Below are 23,610 nucleotides of genomic sequence, written 5' to 3' on the forward strand. Positions count from 1 at the left end.
TTAAGTGGCCATCGGAGGGCAGAACAAACTCTTGCTGCTTTCCAACATACCACAGTGAAAGCGAGAGGAATGTATCTTGTAAAGAGAAATATTTAACCACGTAAACAGTCCAAAGGAAAACACAAAGTCTGAAAGACCAAACGCTTTACTGAGCTACAGCAATGGCATTCCTCTTTGGAAATAACCCTGGCAAAATGTAAGCAGTCACATGTAATTCCATTTGTAACAAAATCTGCTGTTTCAAAGTGTGATCTTGAATGTAGAACAGCTGAGGCATGCTTAGAATATCCTTTAGTAAGCAAGGCTTATAAATATTCCATTTTCACCACATTTCTCTTACCTGTCCAAAGGGATGTAGGAGTTCAGGATGGATCCTGCCATTGCTTTGGTACTGGCATTGTCACTAACTGTTCCCAAGCTAACTGTGCCAGATTCTCCACTCAGACTGTATCGTTCTTTCTGCACATCTGCTTGTACTTCCAGTCTTTGAGAGAAAGAGAGAGAGTTGCACATACTACCACAACAGTTAAAGCACACTAGCTGAAAATTAGTGTCACCTTGTAGATGGCAGTGAGTCAGTAATAAACAGAGTTCCTGAGTCACTCCAGTACTGATGTGCTTAATTACTCTACTGACACATGTTCTCCATTCCCACTGTCAAAAAGGACTACTTTTTGATTAAAACCAAGCAAACAAAAACACCTCAAAGCAAAACCAGATAATTTCCTAAAGGCATTAACCAAAAGTTCTGGATTCTCTCCCTCCTGAGATTCACAAGGACAACTTCCAGGTTCAGCTACAGTTCTTTTGCAGACAGTAGTACACTATACTCTAAAAACAGTAGAAACAATCAGAAGGGTACATAAATTCATGACATGATAGTTCCCATGTTTCCCCTGCTGCAAATTACTACTAATCAAATAAGAGGCAGAGAACTGTGTTCTGTACTCTGCTTTATATTGTATTGCTATCAACTGCAACAGGAATAATAGAAACCTGAGCAATCTTAAGTTGGGCTCAGCAGATAAGACAGAAATCAAATTACAAGCTTTTTTCCATATGTCTTGTTTATCTGTGTTCTGACAGTGAAATTGAAGTGGGTTTTTTTGTTTTTCACTCTCAGCTCTTTAAAGAAGAGGGTATGCATACCTCACTGTGCAGTCACAGCCTGAAACATCTGTCCCAGCATAGGGGAACTCTTGATACTATCCCACTGTCTTTATTCTCTATAGCCTGGACTGCGAAATTACTCAAACTGAGCAGTGTTGGCAGCTGATTTAAGGAGCAAATTCCATCCTGAACTCTACATGCTAACAATCCTTTGTACACACTCCCTTTCTCTTCAGGGTGCAGAAGAGCCAACTACCAGAAAGGTCCAAATTCACAGAAGGCCACGCGACAAGAAGCTGCCACCTTGGCAAGGCCAGTGCTCATCTGCCTCGCCTCCTGCCTGAAGTCCATGTGGAATGCACACTCCACATAGGTCTTCTGAAGGCACAGCTTGGTGCCTGCAGATGACAGAACGAGTCAGCTGTTCTGACTTTTGGGTGAGGTGCACCAGAGAACAAAACTGCATTAGACATGGGCTGCCTCCCTCTGGCTCCTGCCTACAGGCAGCTCTCCTGGGGAAGCAGGAGAACACAATCTCACGCCCCACTTACCCTAAACAAAATCAAAGTCTTGAGGATTGTGGTCAGGCAGTATCTCTTGAAATTCAGTAAGTTTGTCAGGGATGAACTGTTTATCTCCCAGAGACAGTTCCTTTTAATAGGAACCAGTATCAAAAACCAAAAACTGGAAAACCGAGGAGGTGCACTTCCTGTGCCCAGGAGCAGAGCAGGACAGAGCAGGGTGGGAGCACACCCTCACCTGTTGAAGCAGTTCACCATGGCACTCCCCGAGAGGCTCCCCGTTATGCTGGCCCCAGCCAGGGCCATGGTGCTCGCTGTCTCGCTCAGGTTGTCCCGGATGGCTCCGATTCTGTCCATGTGGCTGCCGCTGGCGCTCAGGCTGCCCGTCAGCCCCCCCACACTCCCTTCCCCTATGCTGGGGTTGTGACGCGCCTCTGCCACCGAGGTGGTATCTGGGCAGAAACAAAGAAGGCTTGTCAGGTACAGAAGCTGCACTCAGTTGTTTCTAGAATGTGATCACAGAAGCTGTTTCTGAAATTATGCTGAGAAGGATTTATAAAACATACTGTCACAAAAAGAGAACTTTGTCAAAAAAAACCCCCAAAAAACATAAACAACCAGAAATAATTTAAAAATACACCTTTCTTGGAGCTGCTATAATGGTTATGCCTGACATCACATACTTAAGATAGCAAAAAATTAACCATGGATAGGACAGGAAACATGGAATCAAAGAATACAGAGAAACCATATCACACAAGATAGTGCCATGTAATCAAAAAATTGAAGCATCAGACCCGTCTTTAGTTTGCCCTATTGAAAATAAAAAATGTAACCAGCTTCCACAAACCAGGATTCTGAAAGAGCAACAGTAATGTTATGTTAAAACTTTTACCTATGGAGAAGACTTCAGTCTGGCTTTGATTAAGTAGGCAAGAAAAGCTTTTATAGCCCAACAAAAAATGACACAGAGGAGCTATTATCATCTGAGAAGTTCAATTTCAGCAATGAGCAGAAGCAGCCTCAAATGCAAATAACTACTCTAGTATCTAAGATAGAAAATACAAGTCACAAAGCCCGTATTTATAGAAAATGGAACACTGAATTTTCTTACCTACAGCTGCATTTGTTCCACCAACATTTATATCATTTTCATCATCAAATTCTATCCTGACACCTTTTCCATTGCCAGCTGACACACCACAGCCTCCACTTCGGCAGAGGGAAATTGGAACAACTCCATACACATAAGCCAGCATAATAGGAACACCAATACCTACAGAGGGAAGTACAGTCTTTCATTAAAAGTGACTTTTATTTTAGAGCCTTTCATAAAGACAATTTCATTTTCCAAGATTACTTAATATTTGATTAATATCACACTTGAAACAGATAAGGAGGGAGCAAAATTAAGAAATATTGGTAAATCACTAAGGTGAAATGACAGGAAAGTACTTTCAGCAGGCAGAATGTCCTCTGTCAGCACTGGCAGGAAGAGAAGCTTAATGACTGATGAATTAATACTTTCAGTATGTCCGTAACATACTTTACAAACAAAATTACTTTCAATATTCACAAAAGCTCCACTGGGGACTGTACTAATGTTCCACCTGAGAGGCAGAAATAGCAGAGATCTATTTCAAAAGTATTCAACTAAAAATATTAGTACCTCTACTGCTTTAATAAGGGGCTTCAATTTACATCCACTGAAGGCAGACATGGCTTTGCTATCAATTTAAAAGGCCTTAACATTATTATTACTCTGGGATTTTTCAATGTAAGTTTTCCTTAAAAGTAAACAATTCTGCAGAGCAGGGTGGGAGGAATTAAGGGAAACCAGTTAAAGGTTCTGCAGACTAAAGCACACACAGATACACACACATCCATCCCACCACTTTGAGTGGACTGTGAAAGTTAGTCCTTTGGCATATGAATTACATCATCCTAGGGCTTTGCTGATGGAAGTATATAGAAAATGCAAAAATGAGCAGACTGAAAAATGTCAAGGTGGCACATTCTGAGAAAGTCAGGAGAGAAGCAGACCTAATAGAAAGGCTCCTCAGTCTAATCTAAAAGATGGGTTCAAGTTACATGAAGTCTTCACTAGAAATTTCTCCCATTCAAGGAGGAACTCCATATTCTTATGGTCATTATTCTGGAAACTACACAATGCCCTGAGACTGGAGGCCATGTGTTAATGGCCATGGGGCAAGAGTGAAACTCCACAAAATAAAACCTAACTGCTTTCCCTGAAAAGCCACATTTCATCTCTGTTCAGGAATAAGAAAACAGCTTGAGAGAAATGAAGTAAGACAGACCTATAAATATGGGACTTTGTCCCACCACCTGTTTAGCAGGGATCTGACACCACAGCCACATGAGAAAAATGCAATGCAGACTGACACCAGTTTCACGGCTGGCATATCCTTGTTTGCACAGTGGTCCACCATTGATAACAGGCAGTTTAAAGCCACAGCCTCCTGGTCAGTTTGAACCATCACTTGCTAAAAGTGGCCCTGTCGTCCAGAGGTTACTCATTACTCTTTGAGCATTGATTCTGGCACAAGGGGGAACACTGCAGACAACACTGTGTGTACAGGGGGATGATCCAGCTTAAAATGCAATGGTGGGTCTTAGTGTGAGCCACCTATCCTCAGCAGCTTACTGTGCAACTGTAAAGATGCCTGTGCCGCAACAAAGAAGCAAGGCAGTGCCAAACAAGTCCCCTCCTTTCAAAAAAAATCTGGGTTTACAGTGATCTTGAAATTACCTGGGAAGATGAGACAGTTATTTTGTAACAAACAGCAAGATTTTCCTTAAATGCTATCCTCAACAATCACTGTGAGAAAGAGTGTAATGCAATTCAAACTGACTCCTGGAGCAAAGCAAGTGCCAACTACTGCAATGCTAAGAGTAAGAGACCATTTTTGTTCTGCATTGAGAAAAGTTTGATATGAAGTTATTAAAATATGAATAGACTCTGTGGCAACAGTTTTTTTCTTGGTCATTTAAAAAACCTTTAAATACTTCAATCTTAAAAGCCGGGTGTGATAATGTGGAAACTTTAATTTTCAAGATAAAAATTACTTTTACTTCTTCAGGAAATGCTACATTAAAATCAAGTACTGTATTCTTCATTCTGCCACAATAAATGTATAACCTCAGACTCCTCCTTGTCTTGGTTCCCTCACCTGTAAAAGGAAACTACAGCACTTATCTCACCTGTGTTATTCATGAGTGTTTATAGAGTTCTGGTTGCAAGGTGCTACCAAGACACAAAATAATAGTATTTGCTTACCTACAGTTACTGCAGCTACAACTGGAGAAACAATTACAGATAAGGTTACACCACCTGCTATAGCCAAGTTTCGCTTGTGCTTTGAAATGTCTTTGCCTTCGTATCGATTGTGAATCTTGAAAGAAGAAAAGAAAGGGGTTTTAGAGTATTATCAACACCAAGAATACATTGATGGAAGAAGTGACATTATTATATTATATTATATATATTAGTTTGGAGCTGTATCCTGTTCTCTTCCAGAGAGACCACATTCTATGTCATGATTTATTTCTTATCTTAAAGAAAATAAAATTTATACCTATCCTAATTTTAGGCAACCTCTTACAAGTAAGAAGTCCTCCCATCCAGCAATTAAGCATTTATTCTCAGCCTCAAGTTTGAAGAGCTAAGTAATTGAAGGGCTTTGTTTAATCATTACTCCAGCTTACATGGCTGGGAAAAGTAGACAAAATTTCAGGATAAAAGAATTGCCACATGTGATCAAATTGACACTTCTTATTCCCAATCATCCTTTCCCTGAACAGTATGGAGTTAAAACTTTCACAAATTACTAGATCTATGGAAACAGGTTGACATAACAGAGCTATCAGAGAGCCTTCACCAAACATAGCCTGGAAGGAGGGGAAAGCAAGAAGTCTGTTGCTCCAGCACCCCCTCATGACAAGCTACTGAGACAGAAAATGTTTTTGCAAACCTGAGTCTGTTTACTGAGGAATCTGCTACCCAAACCTCCTACTGATGGTTTAAGTCTGCAATAACTCTGAAATGTGACTGAATTAAACTCACCTGCCACAAACCCCACATGAACCTAAAAGGCCTTTAAAGAACATTGCTCTACAGAGATTTCCCACATTTTTGTGTTTCATTTACTCTCTTTAGGAACATGGCTTCTCAGAGGTATGCACTACATCTGTCATCATTCTTGGCTAAGATATAATTACAAAAGAACAATAGGTATCTTAATGGCTGTCACAAAGCCAAGTTAATCCTCGCTCCATCTAAAGAAGAACACAAGAGATGAGTGCCCAAGAAGATAATGACAAAAAATGAGCTGGATGTCATGCTCTCTAAATTATCACGTTACTGAATGCTGTGCTTCCTAAAATATAATTTCAATTAGAGATTTGGAAGGGTTGTTCTCATTTTGGAATAAGTCTTTGTACTTGTTCAGGCAAGACAGGCAAGGAAAGGGCAGAGAAGGCACTGTGCAAAGAGAATCCATTTACTTGCTCTGAGGTACATTATACAGAGAGAAACATGGAGTGAGGGAGCACATGAATATTGAACATGCCTATGGATTAAAAAGGAAAAATTGAACATGAAAACTCTCACAGTATGAGTGTGTAAGAATTACAAACCCAGAAAGATTAGGTTTCATGGGGCTCTGAGCAATTAGCAGGATCACCTCAGGTGCTGAATTTTACTGTTATGGACAATTATAACTCCCAAAACAAAAGGCATAATACAACAAAGAGATATCCATAAAGGTTACTGGATTCCTTAAACACAAAGCAAAAAATAAAGAAATGGAAGGAAGAGGTTACAGAGTAGAAACTGATTTAAAACATCAAGATAAAAGGTTACTCTGGTAGAAACTACTATGAAATAAAAGACTTCCAAATATTGACTAAATAATAAAGAAAAACCAAACAAAAATACTAGGCCAGAAGAGAGATTTATATAAACACAGAAACCTATTAGGTTACAAGACTTGTATCTATAAAACCAGGAGGACTAGCACTTCCTCAAGGAAACTCTATCAAAGCACAAGCACAAACTCTTCCAATGCAAAGGACAGACAGAATGTTGAAAAAGAACAATGAAGCTTCCTTTACCAAAGCAGCAGCAGCATTAAGAAAATAGAAAGTAGGTCAGATTACTATGAATGGGTATAGAAGAACAGCATGAGGGTGTTAGGCCAAAATCAGAAAGGTTAAAATAGAGGAGACAAAAAGCAAGAGATATCAAAGTCAAGGAGAAATTATTCTTCAAGTACAGTGCTAGTAAGAGGAAGACCAAATTGGATCAATTTGCTGTTCAACAAAAATGAAAGACAGCCAGCAAATGAAACTGGAGACAGTTCCTATTTCCTTTTCCCTTCAGTTGTCATTGAAGATCAATGGTGAGCCAGACAACTGGTGACAAAGTAAGATCTGTACAAATGCAGCAGATTGGCACGTACTTACATGAGCTGATCTGAAAAATATCTCAGCAGGCCCAATTTCAGAGTCACTAATAGTAAGTTTTGAAAATTATTAGTAGTAGATGTCTGAAAAAAAAATCCAGGAAAACTGGAAATGGTTAAATGGCAATTATAATCTTAAAAAGGGTACAATACAAACCAATAAGCTGAGGAAGTAAAAGACCACTGAACTGAACTTTGATTTCCCGAAAATCGGGAACTTGCAGACATCAAAGCAAACGTAGGAAACAAAAAGGTCACACTGATTTTTTTTTTTCAAGTAGAAATCATGCCAATTTAATTTTCTCCTGTAACAAGATAACTTAGCCTTGAGGATGGGGAGAAACAGATGTCACACATTGACTAATGAAATTCTTACATTCTTGTATGACAAACTCAAGCAGGTTATAATGGTCCAGACTGAAAAAATGGATGAGAGAAATCTATGAAGCTTTATGTGAAACTACAGAAAACATGTGAATAGTCATTAGGTTTTATAACTACCCAAATTGAGACTCTTCACTCCATACTTTTTCCAAGAGGTATGCCTTGGATCCAAGTACTGAACATTTTCATTAAAGTGGAAGATGGAAGGAGAAGAATATATGTGTTGAAATTCACGCCAATACAACCTAGCATGGTTGCAAGAATGCCAGAATTTGCTCCAATCATGAGAAGCTGAAAAAATGGCCTGAAATGACCAGATGCAGCTGAATGGCAATGAGTTCAAGAACACCCTCAGGAGGAAGCCAATTGCTTGAATTACCAGTACAGTGGGAAAGGGTTTGTGTTTCAGTGTACACAAAATGCAAATAGCACGCTGTTGAAGAAGAGGTAACTGCTAGTTACTGGCACAGAATCACCCTTTCATTTAACTCAGCAGTAGTAATGCTGCAGCTTCACTGCTGTATTCAAACTGGACAAAAACAAAGGTGGCATGAACAACTACAAGGAAATCCTGAAGAGGAGAATCAGAAACCTAAACTAGTGTGTTTTCTTGACAGTTTGTCAAGAAAAGCTGGAAGTGCTAAGTTTGTTAAGAATGTACTTAAAAGTACCATTAAACATGTAACAGCATATTGCAGAATAGAAGGATTCTCTACATCAGCTGAAGAATGGGGTAGTAGGAATTTAATGTAAATTCTCGTCCTATACCAATGTTAAAACCAATAAACTTTTCTACGAAAACCAAGCTTAAAGGCCCTGTGAGATCTCCATAATCAGATGTTTTGAACAGCAAATGCATAACAGGGGTCACAGAGAAATGACCACTAAGCACTGGGGTACAACAGAAATTCTCATAAGGCTGCCCTCACAGACTAATGCTCTGAGACTTTCATATATGAAAGGTGCTCTGTGATGGGGTCCTATCCCAAAATATAACGAGAAAAGCTAATCATGCAGATGTAATTTGAAACAGATTAACTGCTGCCTTCTTCCTCTTCTCACTTAGAAGGTTCCAATGACTGTATGGGACTAAGCCGTAACAGAATAAAAGAGTCAAAAACCAACTGTAGCAGAAAGCAGGGTACTTACTTGAAAGAAAAAAAATTAAATAAATACAGTGGAAAAGCTGCACCCCTGAACTTTTTGTCTAGCTGACACATGCCCTCTTCCCTCCCCAATAAATGCAGAATTATGAGTCTGTGCCAGTCACTGTGAGAATCTATGCTGATAAAAGCAGAAAAATAAATCTTCCAAGCCATCATTTCAAAAAGCCCATTTCCAAAAGATCTAGATAACTTATGACTATATCCTAAATTACATATAAGAGTTTGTTGATTACTTTATAGTAAAAGCTATTATATTTTTTAAGAGGAAATACATCAACTGCCTTCTGATTAACATGATCATTTCTAGCTCCTTCACAAAAGAAGTAAAATGAAGACAGGCTAGCTAGCACCAAACACACATTGGTGGACTGACCCAAGGCAATTAACAAGCTGCTATGTATAAATGCTTAAATATGTGCATGCACAAACCTGAACTAGCATAATTTTATACTAAAATTCCGGTAACTATCTGCTTTTAAGAAAAAAAATAATTTTTTTTCTTCCTTGTCCTCTAAAGATTGTTTAATTCTAAGGGACACAAGGGGAATCAGAGATTAAAACCAGAGCAATTTTGAAAAAGCATGCAGGAGCTTTCATGGCAAGATGCAGAAACTGGAAATTGTTCAGTGTTTTGCTCTGCATGTTTTAAGAGAAACTAGATTTTTAAAAACACTGCTTTTTGTTCCTGTACAACTGACACAAATATCCTTAAACAAAGCAGGGATTGGTTGGTTTGGTTTTTTGGAGATTGACTGGGTTTTTGTTTTGGGTTTGTTTCTTTTTTTAGCAGCCAGTAAAGATACCCAACTGAACATAGCATCACCCAAGCCATACAACAGAAGGTAAAACTGAAGCATACTGGGAGTTGAAGCACTTTTTACCTTACGTCCCACATATACAGGAATTCCAATAATCATAGCAGGAATAGCAATGCCAGCGATTAAGGCAATTCCTACAGGTGCTCCAACAAGTGTCCCCAGTTGCCAAAGGATTTTCTTCTTACGGCTCCATGGTTTCTTCCCCCAAAATGTGCAACCTGATGGGCTAATAAAAAGAAATAAGAAAACTGTAAAGAAACTGTAAATAAATCAACATAGCTATACACTACTGAACATTTCCCTAGTTACAAAATTATTGTCCTTAGGTTCAAGTTACAGACATTATGGGTACCAAATCATCAGTTATTTCTTCAGATTGTTTTTTGCCTTGACAGCATATTTTGCAATGTAACAAGAAGCATATTGCCACACACCAATCTATGGTTCACAGTAACATGATCAGAACTTTTGGATTGCCTAATACAAAGACAATACAGCAGTATTAAGACATTAGTAAAAAGAGGGTGTGTTAATCTAAAATACTTGATTTGTACTAAGAACATGTGGCATGCATAAAACTTACAAAATACTTTAAAATAAAAAATAATAAAGAACTAATTTAAATACATGTATTAAAACTGATTTAATTCTCCAATATGGATTCATCAACTGTGATTCTCTACTCTGAGAGGAAGAAAGCCAGACTTACAGCACTTGGGAACCTCCTTCTAAATACCTTAGAAAACAAATTACCAACCACATAGAATTTTTTTTTTATTAAATGTACCTTAAATAATGTAAATCTGAGATCTCTTTCATACATAGCCAACAGAATTCACAGCCACAGACAGCACAAGTCATATGATTGCAGCTTCCATCATTCATTTTTATTATATAAGCAGCACAGCGTGGGCATGGCTTTATGTCATCAGCTGTTTAAAAATGAATATTAAAATTGTATCAGTTCCTTGGACAAGCAAATATAATGACAATACAGACATACATTTGGGAAAACTGATTGAACCATTATCTGAAAAACTGAAGAAGTTTTTTATAAGGTTGCTTTACAAATCTTCACTTGGCAGTGACTTGTTATCAAATTTTTTTTTACAAACCTTGGACTGAGTAAAATTAATGAAAACAAGGTGTATTAGACCACATTCAAGTAATTGAATAGTTAATGCATACTCTCTGTTCAAGGATTTTCTAAGCTTAATGAAACATATATTAGAGTCTGACATTAAATATGTATGCTAACACAGGACTGATAATATGGTCTCTTTAAATATAATCCCCTTTTACATTTCATGCTGTTATGAATCTTATACTTGAATATTCAGTCTCCACTCTGTTCACGTATCTCAAATCCATCTCTCTGTTCACATTAGTGTACTTCTTTGCCAACTTCTTCTTGAGTCCTTTTCACAGCCCTACTTTATAGTTACTTAGTCCCTAGAAAAATATACAGAAGAAAACTCCGGAGAATCTCTACGTTCCCAAGTCAAATGTGGAAAAATGAGGTTAAGTGACCTGCTCTGTCAAACAAGGGGTCATTGAGCAACAGTGAAATACATGCACACCACAGTTATGATCTTCATTCCTGGTTAGCACTGGCACTTTGGGACAAGCTATTTATTCACAGCAGCAGAAATACCTTGCAGCTCCTAGTGCAGAACTCCAAGTCTATTGCCTCAGTGCTATGATGTAAGATAAAGGAAGAGTTCATATTTCATAGAAAGAATACCTAAAGAGGTGCAGAATCAGCAGAAAAAAGTACCTCTACCAACTCCAGTGCCCAAGGAATAAGCAGCTGGAAGGATTCATTAGCTACTCCCATATGGGAGCACATGCACAACCTACAGGGCAGTAAGTAAACTGAGCAAGTTCTCCAGCACAGGGAAGGCAGAGATACTGCTCTTCAGGTTGAGACAAATTGAAAGGGTAAGGAAAGGAACTGGTGTGCTAATTTATTTAGCTTATTTTTAAATTTATTTGAAAGCTAGAGCAAGATGCCAATTTTTAGGGAAAGATGGGATGCATTGTTAAAATAAGCCAGTGCAAACTACAAATTAGAGACTCTCAAGTCTGGGGCTGGATTGGAGAAAAACAGCTCTAACTGCAACGTGCAAGTGAGACTCTTTACCCCAAATATCTACCTTGCTTTACAGGCGGACACAAAAGCTGCCAAATAAATCAGAGTTTGATTTAATTCAGAGCCAGTTCCTATCAACAGCAAACTGGAATCCTGATGTGCTAAATACTACTCTGAATAGTTTATCCTCTTTTTTGAGGAATTACAAATAAGATCAGCTTTAAGAGATGGTATTGTTTGCTTTCTGGCAGACAAGACAGATGAGCATTTCCTAGAAAACTAGAAAAGTACTAGAAAAGCACTAAAAAAGATGTCAAACATCAGAGCTGGCATCAGAGTAATAGTCTTTTGAAAACAGAAAATCAGTGGTTACGAGTTTTAATTTTAACAGCTGGGAAATTTCACCTACAGTGGAGAAAACAAGTGTACCAGTGTGGAAGTGATACAACTAAAGAAGTCAACATGCTAAACATGTGGGATGCCTTGCAGTAAGTTCATTTGATTTCACATTTTTCAACTATGAAGTAAGAACTTAAAATGCTGATGAGTTTTTAAGACTTAAGTCAGATGTTCTGGCCACAGAGTACTTCAAAGTATAGCATTTAAAATTTTAATCCAAATTTAGAATTGTAATTTTATTTTTCTGAAAGACAAAGCACCTAGTATCTATCTACCATGTCACTATTCCATTCTTTCATTTTCTAGGGTTAATTGTGCAAATGTACAAAAGAGATGTTTTACAGACACAGCACCCTAGCAATAAATACCTGCTGCTCCAGATTCCTGGCTGTAACTAATAGATGAGGAACGAATTGTTCTCAGGCGCAGACTCTGAGCTCTCTCCTGGCGAGCAGCATCACAGGTCTGGTTGGGATGCCAAATTTGCTTACAGTGGTAGCAAAACTCAGTCCCACAGCCTTCTCGTCCACATGTCAGTTTGGGGCAGCTGGCACATCCAAACGCGATTACAGCATATCTTGAACGATCAAGAGGGGCAAGAGAGAATTTCGTTAATAAAACCAGTTCTAAGTATAGAGCAAAGCTGACAAGACAGCTGTCAGAGTAGCTGAAGCAGGTACAAAGGCAGTGGATGGATATCAGGAGCTGACTACCTCCTTCAGGAGGTGGCCAGCACCAGTTCCTGAACACCTCTTTCCACAACTCTATTGCCATTGCATTAGATTAGGATTGTACAGAAATACCATAATCACTGCAACACTCACTCACCTTACTCCATGCAGTATTCAAATATACTGTATTTAAAGCTGAATGCAATACTGTAAGGTTTACAGTCACAATGAAACCACAGTTTAGAAGAGTGGGACAATAAACCCAAAAAAGGTGTTTAAGCAATGAGGAAAAGTTATAGTTTCAGAGGTGTCCAGTCACTATGGGTATATCTAAGTTTGACCCTGTCTATAATGAGGGAGGATCCCTGCTAAGTGATCTGCAGTGTAACCTGTAGCTGTAACGACATCTGATTTGGCACTGCAAGACGTTTTAGGATTTTACTAGTTGCCTTTTATCATGAATACCACTATTTACTTCAAATAGGTATTTGTTATGTATTTTATTAATAGGATTTTGGTTTCTCAATAATTAGGGCATTTTTAAAAATACATTTCAAACTGTAACTGCAAAAATTGGTAAAGAGTTCAGGGCCTCAATGCCACCTTTACTCTGACAATACTACAGAGCTCAAAACCTCCAAGAACTCTGAGACTTACAAAACTGTGTTACACTACTTTGCAATCAGACACAACATGAACAGCTGTAGAGACAAATCTATTCCTTCATTAGACCTGCATTTCAAAGTTCACATAATAAAAACACAATGTGTTCATATTAACAGTAAATACAAACTTATGTATATATGTTTCTTAATTACTACCCATTGTAGCTTTTTTCAATGCTTTTATGCAATAGCTTTCTTTTAAATATATAATACTAAATTCACTGGTATGAACATCTAAAATAGATGTATGGTTTTATTCACATAAACAGGGTCCCTGGGTAGACTTCAACAGATTTATAAATGCAGCAAGACTGAAGTTTCTGCCTGTTCAAATAAGGGTATTTTTACGCCAGTCTGTTTTATAGCAGTTGCATAAATTAACTCAATATATTCTTTATTAGTAATGATACTTAAAAAATTATTCCCACTCACAAGCCTATCTTAAAATTTAGCTATTTTTATTTAAGAGTAGCTAGATCTGAAACTCTGCAAAGTTAAGGTAAATCCTACCCCTTCCATTATTGTTTTGTAACAGCATATTTGAGGTTCCCAAGAAATTTTGCAAACAAATAGAGGACTTTCAACCTTTAACTTAGAGATGATGCAGCTACAAATCATACACATGCTTGTCTGTTTGCAAATACTTCTTGCTTTCCAAGTAGAGATTTATTTCAATAATTGCTAGACTCTTCTATATTGCTGCCAAGTTAATCAGCTTCATTTTCCCCACTTTTTGCAAACTGAAGAGATAATTGCTTTGCATGTACACAGAGACTCCAACCCAAACACTTCTTCAACATACAGGGATACATTCAAGGCTTGCGAATGTTAGACCAAAAAAACTCAAGTGCAAGACACACTAAAGTATCGATTTATATCCTGCCTCCTTCCTATCACTAATAAAGCATAGGCACATCCCTGAAAGCATTACCTATTTGGGAATGCTGTATTAGGCACACCTTTAGAAAGTAACTATTTAGACCAGAGCAAATCTCAGTTCAAACTGTACAGGATTACAGGTTTTTAACATTTGCATTCTTTTTAAAGGAGAAGGAAAGCCAGAAGTCATTGTTTAGGTTGAGAGAAGGGAGTAATACCCAGTAAAACGCAGTAAAACAAAAACCAGAGGCAGTGAGCAATTAATTGAAGGCTGCACAGTGAAAGGACAGATGAAGAATTTGTACTCTTTTGCATGATCTGCTTTTTGCTTCATAAAGGTATGAAAATTTAGGAATCGCTTCTCTCTTCTAATGATGTCAGCAATACAATCTCAGAGCAAAACCATTAAATAATTCAAACAGAAGAAAAGACAACACATTTCAAATACTGATTCAGTAATGCTTGTTAAAATGACACTACAGAACTGGTATGAAAACAGAATATAAAAATATTGGTCCAGGAGAAGGCTCATGAGGTCTCCTGATCAGTGCTCCTTCTCCAGGGAAGGATCACCTATGTGACAGTGTCTCCTATCAAGCCACTGCTGGTAGGTTATAGCTGGTCCAGGCTTTTACAGTGTTTCAGGTAACAACAACGATCAGCATGCATCTGAGCTTGCAACAAAAGATGAGGATTAAGCACCCCAGGGTCAGACAGTCGGTGGTGTGAGTGGTATGGACCATTCTGGCACTGGGTTGCTGTAGTGCAGGAGACCCCTCAGCTCCAAGGCAGCCCCATCCAGGACAGAGCTGCTGCAGCAGAGGTTCTCCTCCAAACTGATCTGTTCTCCGGTTGGGAGGATAACAAGTTCCCCACTGGGACAGAAGTAATAGCAATATACTTGGTACTGCAGATAACTTTGCTTCAATATCTGTTTGGTTCATGTTTTGCTGTCCCCAGAGGAAAAAGCTATGTACTTCTTAACTATTAATTGTTGTTTCCTTAGAACCCAGGAGACCAAAGATGTAAAAAAAACCCCAAAGTTTTAACAGCCTGATCTAGCTTCTCTCCATTTTTTCATTTCAGGGATCAAAGTTTTTATAATTATTTGCTCTTTATCTGGTCCAGATTTTTGACTTATTGTGATGCCCAAACCCTGAAACAGTATTACATGGGATGCTGGATCAATGCTGAGAAGAATTAAAGCACTCTTGTGCACCACCCATTTTTTACCTATTTGTGCAGTAAGTTTTTCCTACCAAAATGCTCCACTTTTCACCTATTTCCTATTTATTACAGTACTTGTTCCTAGATGCTACCCTCTGAAGTTACTGCACCTCTCCTACTTCGGGATTAATTGCAAATTTAGTAAATGCATTCCATCCAGCTCCTTCATGAAATATTTGATCCATGCTAAAAGGTCATAACCCTAATGCATTCCACTAGTACTACATTTCAAGAACTGTTCAGAAAAAGAAAAAACCCCTCAGCTTTAACTGCATATTGTACAACTTGATTAGCTGCCAAGGCAATTAGAAACTGCGACTACTGTTGCACCACATAATTATTAAAGCAAATGCTTGCTGATCTGAAGTTGGTGTGTACTGTATGTCATGCATAATCTCTGAACAGTGTTTGTTAGCAAAGACTCTTCTGTGGAAGTCTGAGTAGTGTTTGCTTCCCTAAACCTTACACCTGTACAGTTCCTTCCTTCACCTTCCTTCTACGCTCCAGCACAACATTAAGTCCCTGTTATTATTTTCTATACCACTCCCACTTCTCCTTCCTGCCTCCCTCTGTGTGCTTTCCCTCAGTTAGGCACATACAGACTCGTCAGACAGTGCTGCAGTGCTGCCTGAAAGCCAAATTTAAATTTTTAACTGGAGGATTCATACACAGGTATTACTCTTGCTGGAGGCACTACTGATGGTTTTTCTTTTGTTCAAGCAGTATGCCCTTTTCCCTAAACTACTTAGATTAACTTCTGCTGAATGCTCAAACCCTGCTGCCCAACATATTTAAGTGCTCTGAAGGTTTCAAAACAATCAGAAGAAGGATGGGAAAAAGACAAAACATGATTGCAGGAGCTCTTGTTTGTTTAGGATGACCACCAGAAAAAGTGATCCTCCTGAGAAGCATCCAAATAGCCAACTTTATGCCACTTTAAACTAGTAATGAGAATTCAGTGAGGAAGAACTGTCTGTGCATTAAAAGCAGAATTAATCTATCACTGTGAAGCATTTCCCTGCCACTTTAACCATATTAGGAAAAATCATGGTATCAGAAGTGCAACATAAGGTTGCCCATGCAGTATGAGTTTGTTCCCTTCACAGAGACATTGGCAGAGTTTATCTGCCTGGCAATAATACTGTATTTTCCACAGAACTCCACTCCCAGAGTATGGAGCATGCAACAAGCAGTTCTGGAGCAACGATTTAAATACTTGCCACACACTAATACACTGTTGTGGCCCCACATGATTGCATGGAACTTTAACTTGGCTCTGAAGACCCACTTTTTATTTTTATAATGGTGTTATCCTCAGCAATTATCATCACAGTTTCTGACCACTGAAAGATCCTTAGGAGTTTTTTTTTAAAAAACAGATAAGAAAATTGAAGCATAAAAACCAAAACAGGTTAAACAAACCTGCCTTGGCCTACTTAATTAAGAACTAAAAAAGTATCTGAACCACTGAAACATGGCTTAATAGAAAATACTTTAATAGTTCCTAAATGCTTCTCCTCAGCTTGAATAACAACTGTAACACAAAAACTCAGGGCAAAGCATACTTCTGCCTCTTAAGTAATACCTTCTAATTGTGGGGTTTTTTTACAAAAAATCAAAATATTAAGAGTAAGCTCTACTGGCTTTGTCCATATGACTTCGTTACAAGCTCGTGCAATCAAAACATCCCTCAAGTTATTTCTCCTTTTGTCCTCAAACTACGCCACAGCAATGCCATCCACTTTGGACCAGATATGAAACTATCACATTTCCAGTCCCTGCTTTTGACTTGCATTAGCAAATTCTGTTTCTTTCAAAGTATGAAACCAAAATTGTATTTGAAATAAGTCCTAAACATTAAGCACCTGGTTATTAGTATTGGAGTATTTAACCTACCTACCAGTCAGTCCTATTTTGCTTGTTCTCTTGTAACAATCTTCCTTTTCTTCATTCTACTTATTGCTCATCTGTGTGGCTTTGAAACAGAGCTGTCATCCTGAGTTATTAGTGCGCACTGCACATCTGGATTGCAGTCATGGCTAAAGATTATAAATCTTTAAGCAGTATGATAACATAAACAATCTCTAAAAAAGCAGCTTGCTGCAGAATGGCATTATGAGACACCAGCAGAAACCACGATGAGCTGCTGCTCAGTAGTATTCAGGCTACTTAGAATTCAGCATGGTTTCAGAACTGTTTAAAAGTATTAAAGTAAAGTTAAAACATTATGCTCCCCAGGTAATAAGCAGGAACAAGCTGATTATCTTATATCAGAATCCTGCTGACAGGCAACAAGTGCTGTCTCAACCAGCCACAAGATGGAAGATATCTGAAGCAGGGAATGGCCTTTTAATTCAAAAGAAAAGCTTAAATCATTTTTCACAGCTAAAAAGCCAAAATACCCACTATGCTTTAACAAATTAAGTTAAACTACAGTCACCACGTTTTCAATTCTCTTTAGCTTGAGCTTTGCACCATTACCTTGGCAATGCAACATCTAAATTTCTTTCGCCTGCAGTAAATAAATGGCAAGCATCTACCAATAAAAGTTTCTTGACATTGCTGAAATTCTCTCTGCGCAAAAAAAAAACAAACTACTTGAGAGAGCATTTTATTTTGGAAGGTGGTTGTGACTTGGGTGGTTCTTATTGTTGTTTTCATTTTTATTTGTTCTGATTTCTTGTGGTGTTTTTTTTTTTTTTTTAGAGAATTCCGCCTGCTACCGACTCGTACAACTGTGACAACACACTAAGTAAAACAGGCAACTTTTCAAAAATCATAATGCTGTGAAAATTATGTATTTACACTGTCACTTTTTTGCAAATATAGGAAAAATACATACCCACAATCTGGAGCTGGGCACCACCTACAATCAGGATCCGCAACCAGCCATCGCCTAAGCATAAACTCTTCATATTTTTCCATCAAGATGTCATCATTTAATATCAAACGAATATCATGAGGATTAAAACGTTCTGAGCATTCTGGGCAGCTAATATTAACTCTGCTCTCAGAGATTTCTATCCGGAGATACTGACGCAAGCAATCCACACAAGATCTATGGTGACAAGTCATTATCTCTGGGAACCTGTCCTTGGAGTGCCGCAAAAGGCACAAGGGGCATTCCATGAAGTCTCCGCTTGGTTTGCTGCTAGAGGTTGTTCCGTTATCAGAAGAGGTACACGTGGAGAAAATAGAGTTCTTGTCTGTACACATTTCTGAATGAATACTTTCAATACTTGCAATTCCATCAACACCTCCATTTAAATCCCTAGACTTGCGTTTCGTGTCTTTTTTTCTCCGAAAAAGTGAGCCCAATGAAATTCTTCTTTTCTTTGGCGCCTTTTTAACCGATGGCAAGCTCACAGAGGAAGCAGAAGACTGGAGGTCCCGATCAGAGCCCATTTGCCGATGTAAACTCATGTCTAGGTCACTCATCAGAAAGGGGTTAAATTTCATATACAATCCTAATCATTTTTAAGGATCAAACAGAGGCAGAGGACACAGGCATATTACTACGTAATCCAGTTTGAGAGCCTTTATGCAGAAAATTCACATGTATCTGCTTCCAGCAGATTCTTCAGAAGAATTCCCTGTGTTCGGAGGAGAGATGAAAAAAAGCAGCATTAGAATCACAACCACCACTATTGCTTCTGAAAGGTCACAGCACTCTAGTGACCTGTTATTCCTATTACTACCATCTTTTCCTCACCATCTGACCCAAAATCTCTTTCTGTCAGCTTTTTCTACCCTTTACATCCTTCTTATCTTAACAAGCCTGAAACTTCCTTCTGGTCAAGGACTATCTTTGTTACACTTAATCAGTGCAGAGAATGGCATCTGCACTCCGCTGCTCCCTGAAGGAGTGGGTGCATGTGTCTATGCATGTGTAGAAATTACCAAAACTCAGGGTGACAACTAAGTAAATGTGCAAATTCTTCTGTAAAGCTTAGCAACAGGCTTACAGCATTGGAAACTTTTCTGTTTTCTCTACCTTACATTTTCTGCACATGTGATAAGGTCAAGTACAAATCCAATACAGTTAATTAAAAGAAAGATTTCTCAGTGTGTTTTGAGTCCATTTAGACTGACAGCAGAAATTAAATCACTGTGTCTAAACAGCTCAAGAGCTCAAGATATTCTCAAAATCTGAGGGTTCTCAGAGAAGTATGCATATTTATAACATAAGGCATCTGAATATTTCAGAGAGCAGAGCTGCAGAGTTGAGTGACAGCCAACACTGTTTGACTGTATGGAAGTTGAAGGGCATGGCAAAGACTACAGTTAAGGTGACAACATTTGAATTTTTTATTAGATGTATTTCTGAAAAAAAACCCAAACAAACAAAAAACAAACAAACAAACAAAAGCCTCCAAACCAGATTCCTATCACGTATCAAACTTCAGTTATTACCTATGTACAAGATGACACCAAGGATTTCCTTCTGTTCTCTGCTGCTCTGCTGCCTAACTCACTGCAGAGTGAGAAGAGAAAGAAAGAACTCTTCCTATTTTCCTCTGACAAAGGAAAAAGCGGCAGACTATCTCCAACCAAAACCACTAACTTCTCCCTAAACATGCAACTATTCCCACTTCTTGGAAGCTTCACTGTACAAGAGGAATTTTTTTACCTTTTGGTGAACTACATCTGTAACAGAAGAATGAGAAGGCATTTCTTACATGGCACCAGTGTTGCATATCTGCATGTTAACTACTGCCAGCGTCCTTTCTTACCTCAGTGCTTCCCAGCTTACCCCCTAGAAAGGTGTGAATGGGTTTCTATGACTTACCAAAAGATAAAATCAGAAACTGGATACTAAGACTAACTCCGAAGGTAGAAACAAAGTAATATAGAGATGAATGCCACTGTTTACAAGAGCTAAGCAGTCTGCACACTGGTTAGAGACCGGCACAAATCCCAACACTTGCTGTAGTCTCCAGAATGGGATCACTGAGCTGCTTGGGTCAAGACTAGAAGTTTCAGAGGATGGCTGACCAGCAGCGGAAACAGGAATCCCTTTCCAAAGAGGAAACACAGAAACAGCCCACAGGCTGTCCACCTCACCACAGCAATGCATGCAGCAGGAGCCACTGCTGGGCCCTCTTCAGACCACCACAGGTAGCCCTTTGTATGTACTAGCAGGTAGCCAAGACAACACTACTCAGACTACCACCCAGTATAGCAGTACAGCACAAGAACACTACTTTCCTCAAGCATAAAAATTAAGAAGAGAGAAAAGGAAAAGAAAAAAACCCCAATGAAAAAACCTGTACATCTGGCTTAGATAAAAAGAGGTCTTACATTTTGAGCCCCCAGAGTTTTTTTGTAATTAAAAAGCCACTACATTCTATTTTTCAAATGCTGAATTATTACTGCTTTCTTCTTTCTTCTTTTTTTTCTAATAAAGGAAAATATTACCACTGTGAACCTTTTAAAAAAACAATCTTAGTTTACTCCCAGAGTCTAAAATAAAGAGTCTAAATATTTCAAGAACATAACATACTCTTCCTTCCCTCCTAAGGAACATTTTTAGTCAAAAAATCTAGTCAAAAGGAATCTTGGATGCTTTACCTGCTCCTGTTCCCAAAACAAATTTAATAATTTTGCAGCCGCTGTTTCTCATTAAATGAACTAAAACATTCCCTGACCTAAAAAAAAAGGTGAAAGTGAAAAAACTGCTCCATAATTTTGACAGAAGACAACATCTTTCCCTCCAGGATCTTGGTATGATGTATCATAGATAGACACAACTGGTAGACAGTGTCTGAAATATACTACAGATACAGCCCATGGCTGACAATAAATTATATTTATATGTTTAGAAGTGCAAGAATAACCTTAAAATCATTTTTATAATTGGATAATTACTAACTTTGTTATGTTCACACATATACTACCAGGGCAGAGGAAAGTGCCATCCTCCTAAGCCAGGAGAGTTCATGAACAAAATGAACAGCAAGGAAAGCATTCATTTCAGGCAAAAAGTCATTTGTTGTTGTTTGTTTTGGTGGGGTTTCTTTGTGTTTTTGTTTGTTTTTAAAAATAAAATAGAAAAAGGTAGGAAGTAAACATAGTAACACAGCCAAATCTATGACTACAAGCCTTCCCCTCCTCCCTTTCTCTGGAGAGGAAAGAATGTGTATTACAGCATTTCTGCCAGTTCCAACAGATGTATAAAATCAAGAAATAGCAGCTCTGGTGATGAACCAGTTGTACTTTTTTTCTTTTTAAATAAACAAAGATTCTCCCGTGGTGTAAAAAAAGAGACCAGAATGTCCCCACAGTTCTCTCTGCATAATGGAATCTGATAAGCAGTCTCTTTAAAATAGTAGATTGCTCTTCTAAGGAAAATAGTTAAACTTTGACAGGATTTTTGAAAAGAAAAGTTGCCAGTTATTTCAGACAATCATAAATTATGCTCTTCAGATTTAAAAGCATAAAACTAGTTTTAAAAGCCATGCTCTTCCTTATATAGTAATTTTGGATTGACATTTTAGTGACGTTCAAAGATGACTCTGTCGAAGTGAAAAGATTTCAGTAGATGATTTATTACAGGAAAAAATGAAGACAAATGTTACAATGCTAATAATGATCAGAGCTGTACAAAATCATAAAAGCTTTACTAGCGCAATCTGGAGCACTGGCCAGTTCTCATGTTGCCCAACCCAACACAGCATCTGCGTGTTTCTGCTGACAAAAAGAAGTAAAAAATACTTGATTCTGTACAGCCAGAGAACACAACGGCTGTATTATTCCAGTCACAATGAGTCCACATGAAGGGGATATGCTGTTTGCAAACTGAAGCTCCGAAATCCAACTACTTGAAATGAGCTGAGACACACAAGCTATGGTAATAATAAACAATCTGATTCTGAGGCAACATCCTTGCAAGTTTTGCATTACTCTAACTGACCGGTATAAACTTTGTCAACACACAAAAGAAACTAATACGGGCAACAGCAAAGGGACAGAAAAACCAGAGAGTGCAAATCCTAAAAATTTAAGTTCACCACTGTTCTCAACGTTTCCTCAAAAGCACTTACTGATTACAGAAAAACCATATTTCTGGCTTCCCACCATGCCCAAAGCCCTACCGCAAATCTAAATTACAGCCATGCTTTGCATTCTGCTCGTGCCACAGACTTACCACAAAACACTAGCTGCCACAGCACAAACTCACCTTGTCATTTGAGGATGCATAAATAACATTTACAGTTGCAACTCACCTAAAGCTCAGTATTAAGCTGCTATCTGCTCCTTCTGCAACCCTGCCTAACACTATTTGCTAGGAAAACCAAATGAGCATGCAGCTAATTTCTTTCAATAGTTCTTTTCGATCATGCTCTTTTAAGAAAATGCTATTGCTGACCATATAATGAAAGGGAAGGGAAAGGAGATGGGAATAATCTTGCAAAGGGAGAAGATTTCAACTCAGGAGATGACGGGGGTGACAAGTATCTTCTAATATGGCTCTCCACAGCACAATCTGCTTCTCTCATCAATTTCAAAACACTCTGGGAATGCCCTAAGGGCAGCTGAGAATAACCCTGCTGATTTTGCAAGGAAAGAGTGACAAAGGCCTACCTCCATAAGCCAGCTGCTGGGGGAGACCAGCTCCCTCATGCTCCTAACTGTCCTCCAAACACATCAGAGGCACAAGCTCAGCATGCTCTTCCATTACATGCTCAAACTGGTGTACAGGGGCAAAAAATCAGAGTCTGCCATCAGGACAAACAGTTTCACATATGTTTGCAAAACAAAGGCAGGCTTAAACACTTGTGTATAAAAGGAGAAAACCCACCATGAACATAGATGTAACTACATCCTCACTAAAATCCCTTAAATATTCCCTCGTGTAATTGGTGCTTAAATGGCAAATCTAGACTTCTCCTGTTCCAAACAAACTCTCTTCATCTCAGACATTTGCTCTCCAATGATTTAACCAAGCGCCAATTCTGTTAGCACACTGAAAACTACTTCTTAATTAAAACTGACTACTAATAGCTTCCTTTCTGACATCTGCAATTCCCAACATCTATACTCTCTAGCGGCTTTCTGAAATGCACTGATCCAGCTTAAAGAGAGCTGTAAAAAAAAAAAACCAAAAAAAAAACTTTCAGAGCTTGAATTTCAACCACCATCACAGATCATTCCTGCCTCCCTCTTCCAATGAGCATCTCCTGTCAATCACACAG

General features: G+C 38.4%; 1 protein-coding gene across 4 annotated transcripts in view; it reads right to left on the bottom strand.

Annotated features, from left to right (window-relative positions):
- Window positions 1-23,610, bottom strand: part of RNF19A (ring finger protein 19A, RBR E3 ubiquitin protein ligase) — a 58,167-nt gene that overhangs the window by 2,231 nt on the left and 32,326 nt on the right. For all 4 annotated transcript variants that reach the window (XM_069005247.1, XM_069005244.1, XM_069005245.1 and 1 more), the window contains 8 exons: window positions 18,258-19,008; window positions 12,342-12,550; window positions 10,270-10,414; window positions 9,546-9,708; window positions 4,930-5,044; window positions 2,746-2,907; window positions 1,870-2,083; window positions 341-484 (listed from right to left, as the gene is read on the bottom strand). In XM_069005247.1, the coding sequence (XP_068861348.1) occupies window positions 341-484; window positions 1,870-2,083; window positions 2,746-2,907; window positions 4,930-5,044; window positions 9,546-9,708; window positions 10,270-10,414; window positions 12,342-12,550; window positions 18,258-18,874 (1,769 nt within the window). In that variant the 5' untranslated portion in view covers window positions 18,875-19,008. The remainder of the gene's footprint in view (window positions 1-340; window positions 485-1,869; window positions 2,084-2,745; window positions 2,908-4,929; window positions 5,045-9,545; window positions 9,709-10,269; window positions 10,415-12,341; window positions 12,551-18,257; window positions 19,009-23,610) is intronic.

The sequence above is a fragment of the Aphelocoma coerulescens genome, chromosome 2, assembly GCF_041296385.1.
Source record: "Aphelocoma coerulescens isolate FSJ_1873_10779 chromosome 2, UR_Acoe_1.0, whole genome shotgun sequence".
NCBI lineage: Eukaryota > Metazoa > Chordata > Aves > Passeriformes > Corvidae > Aphelocoma > Aphelocoma coerulescens.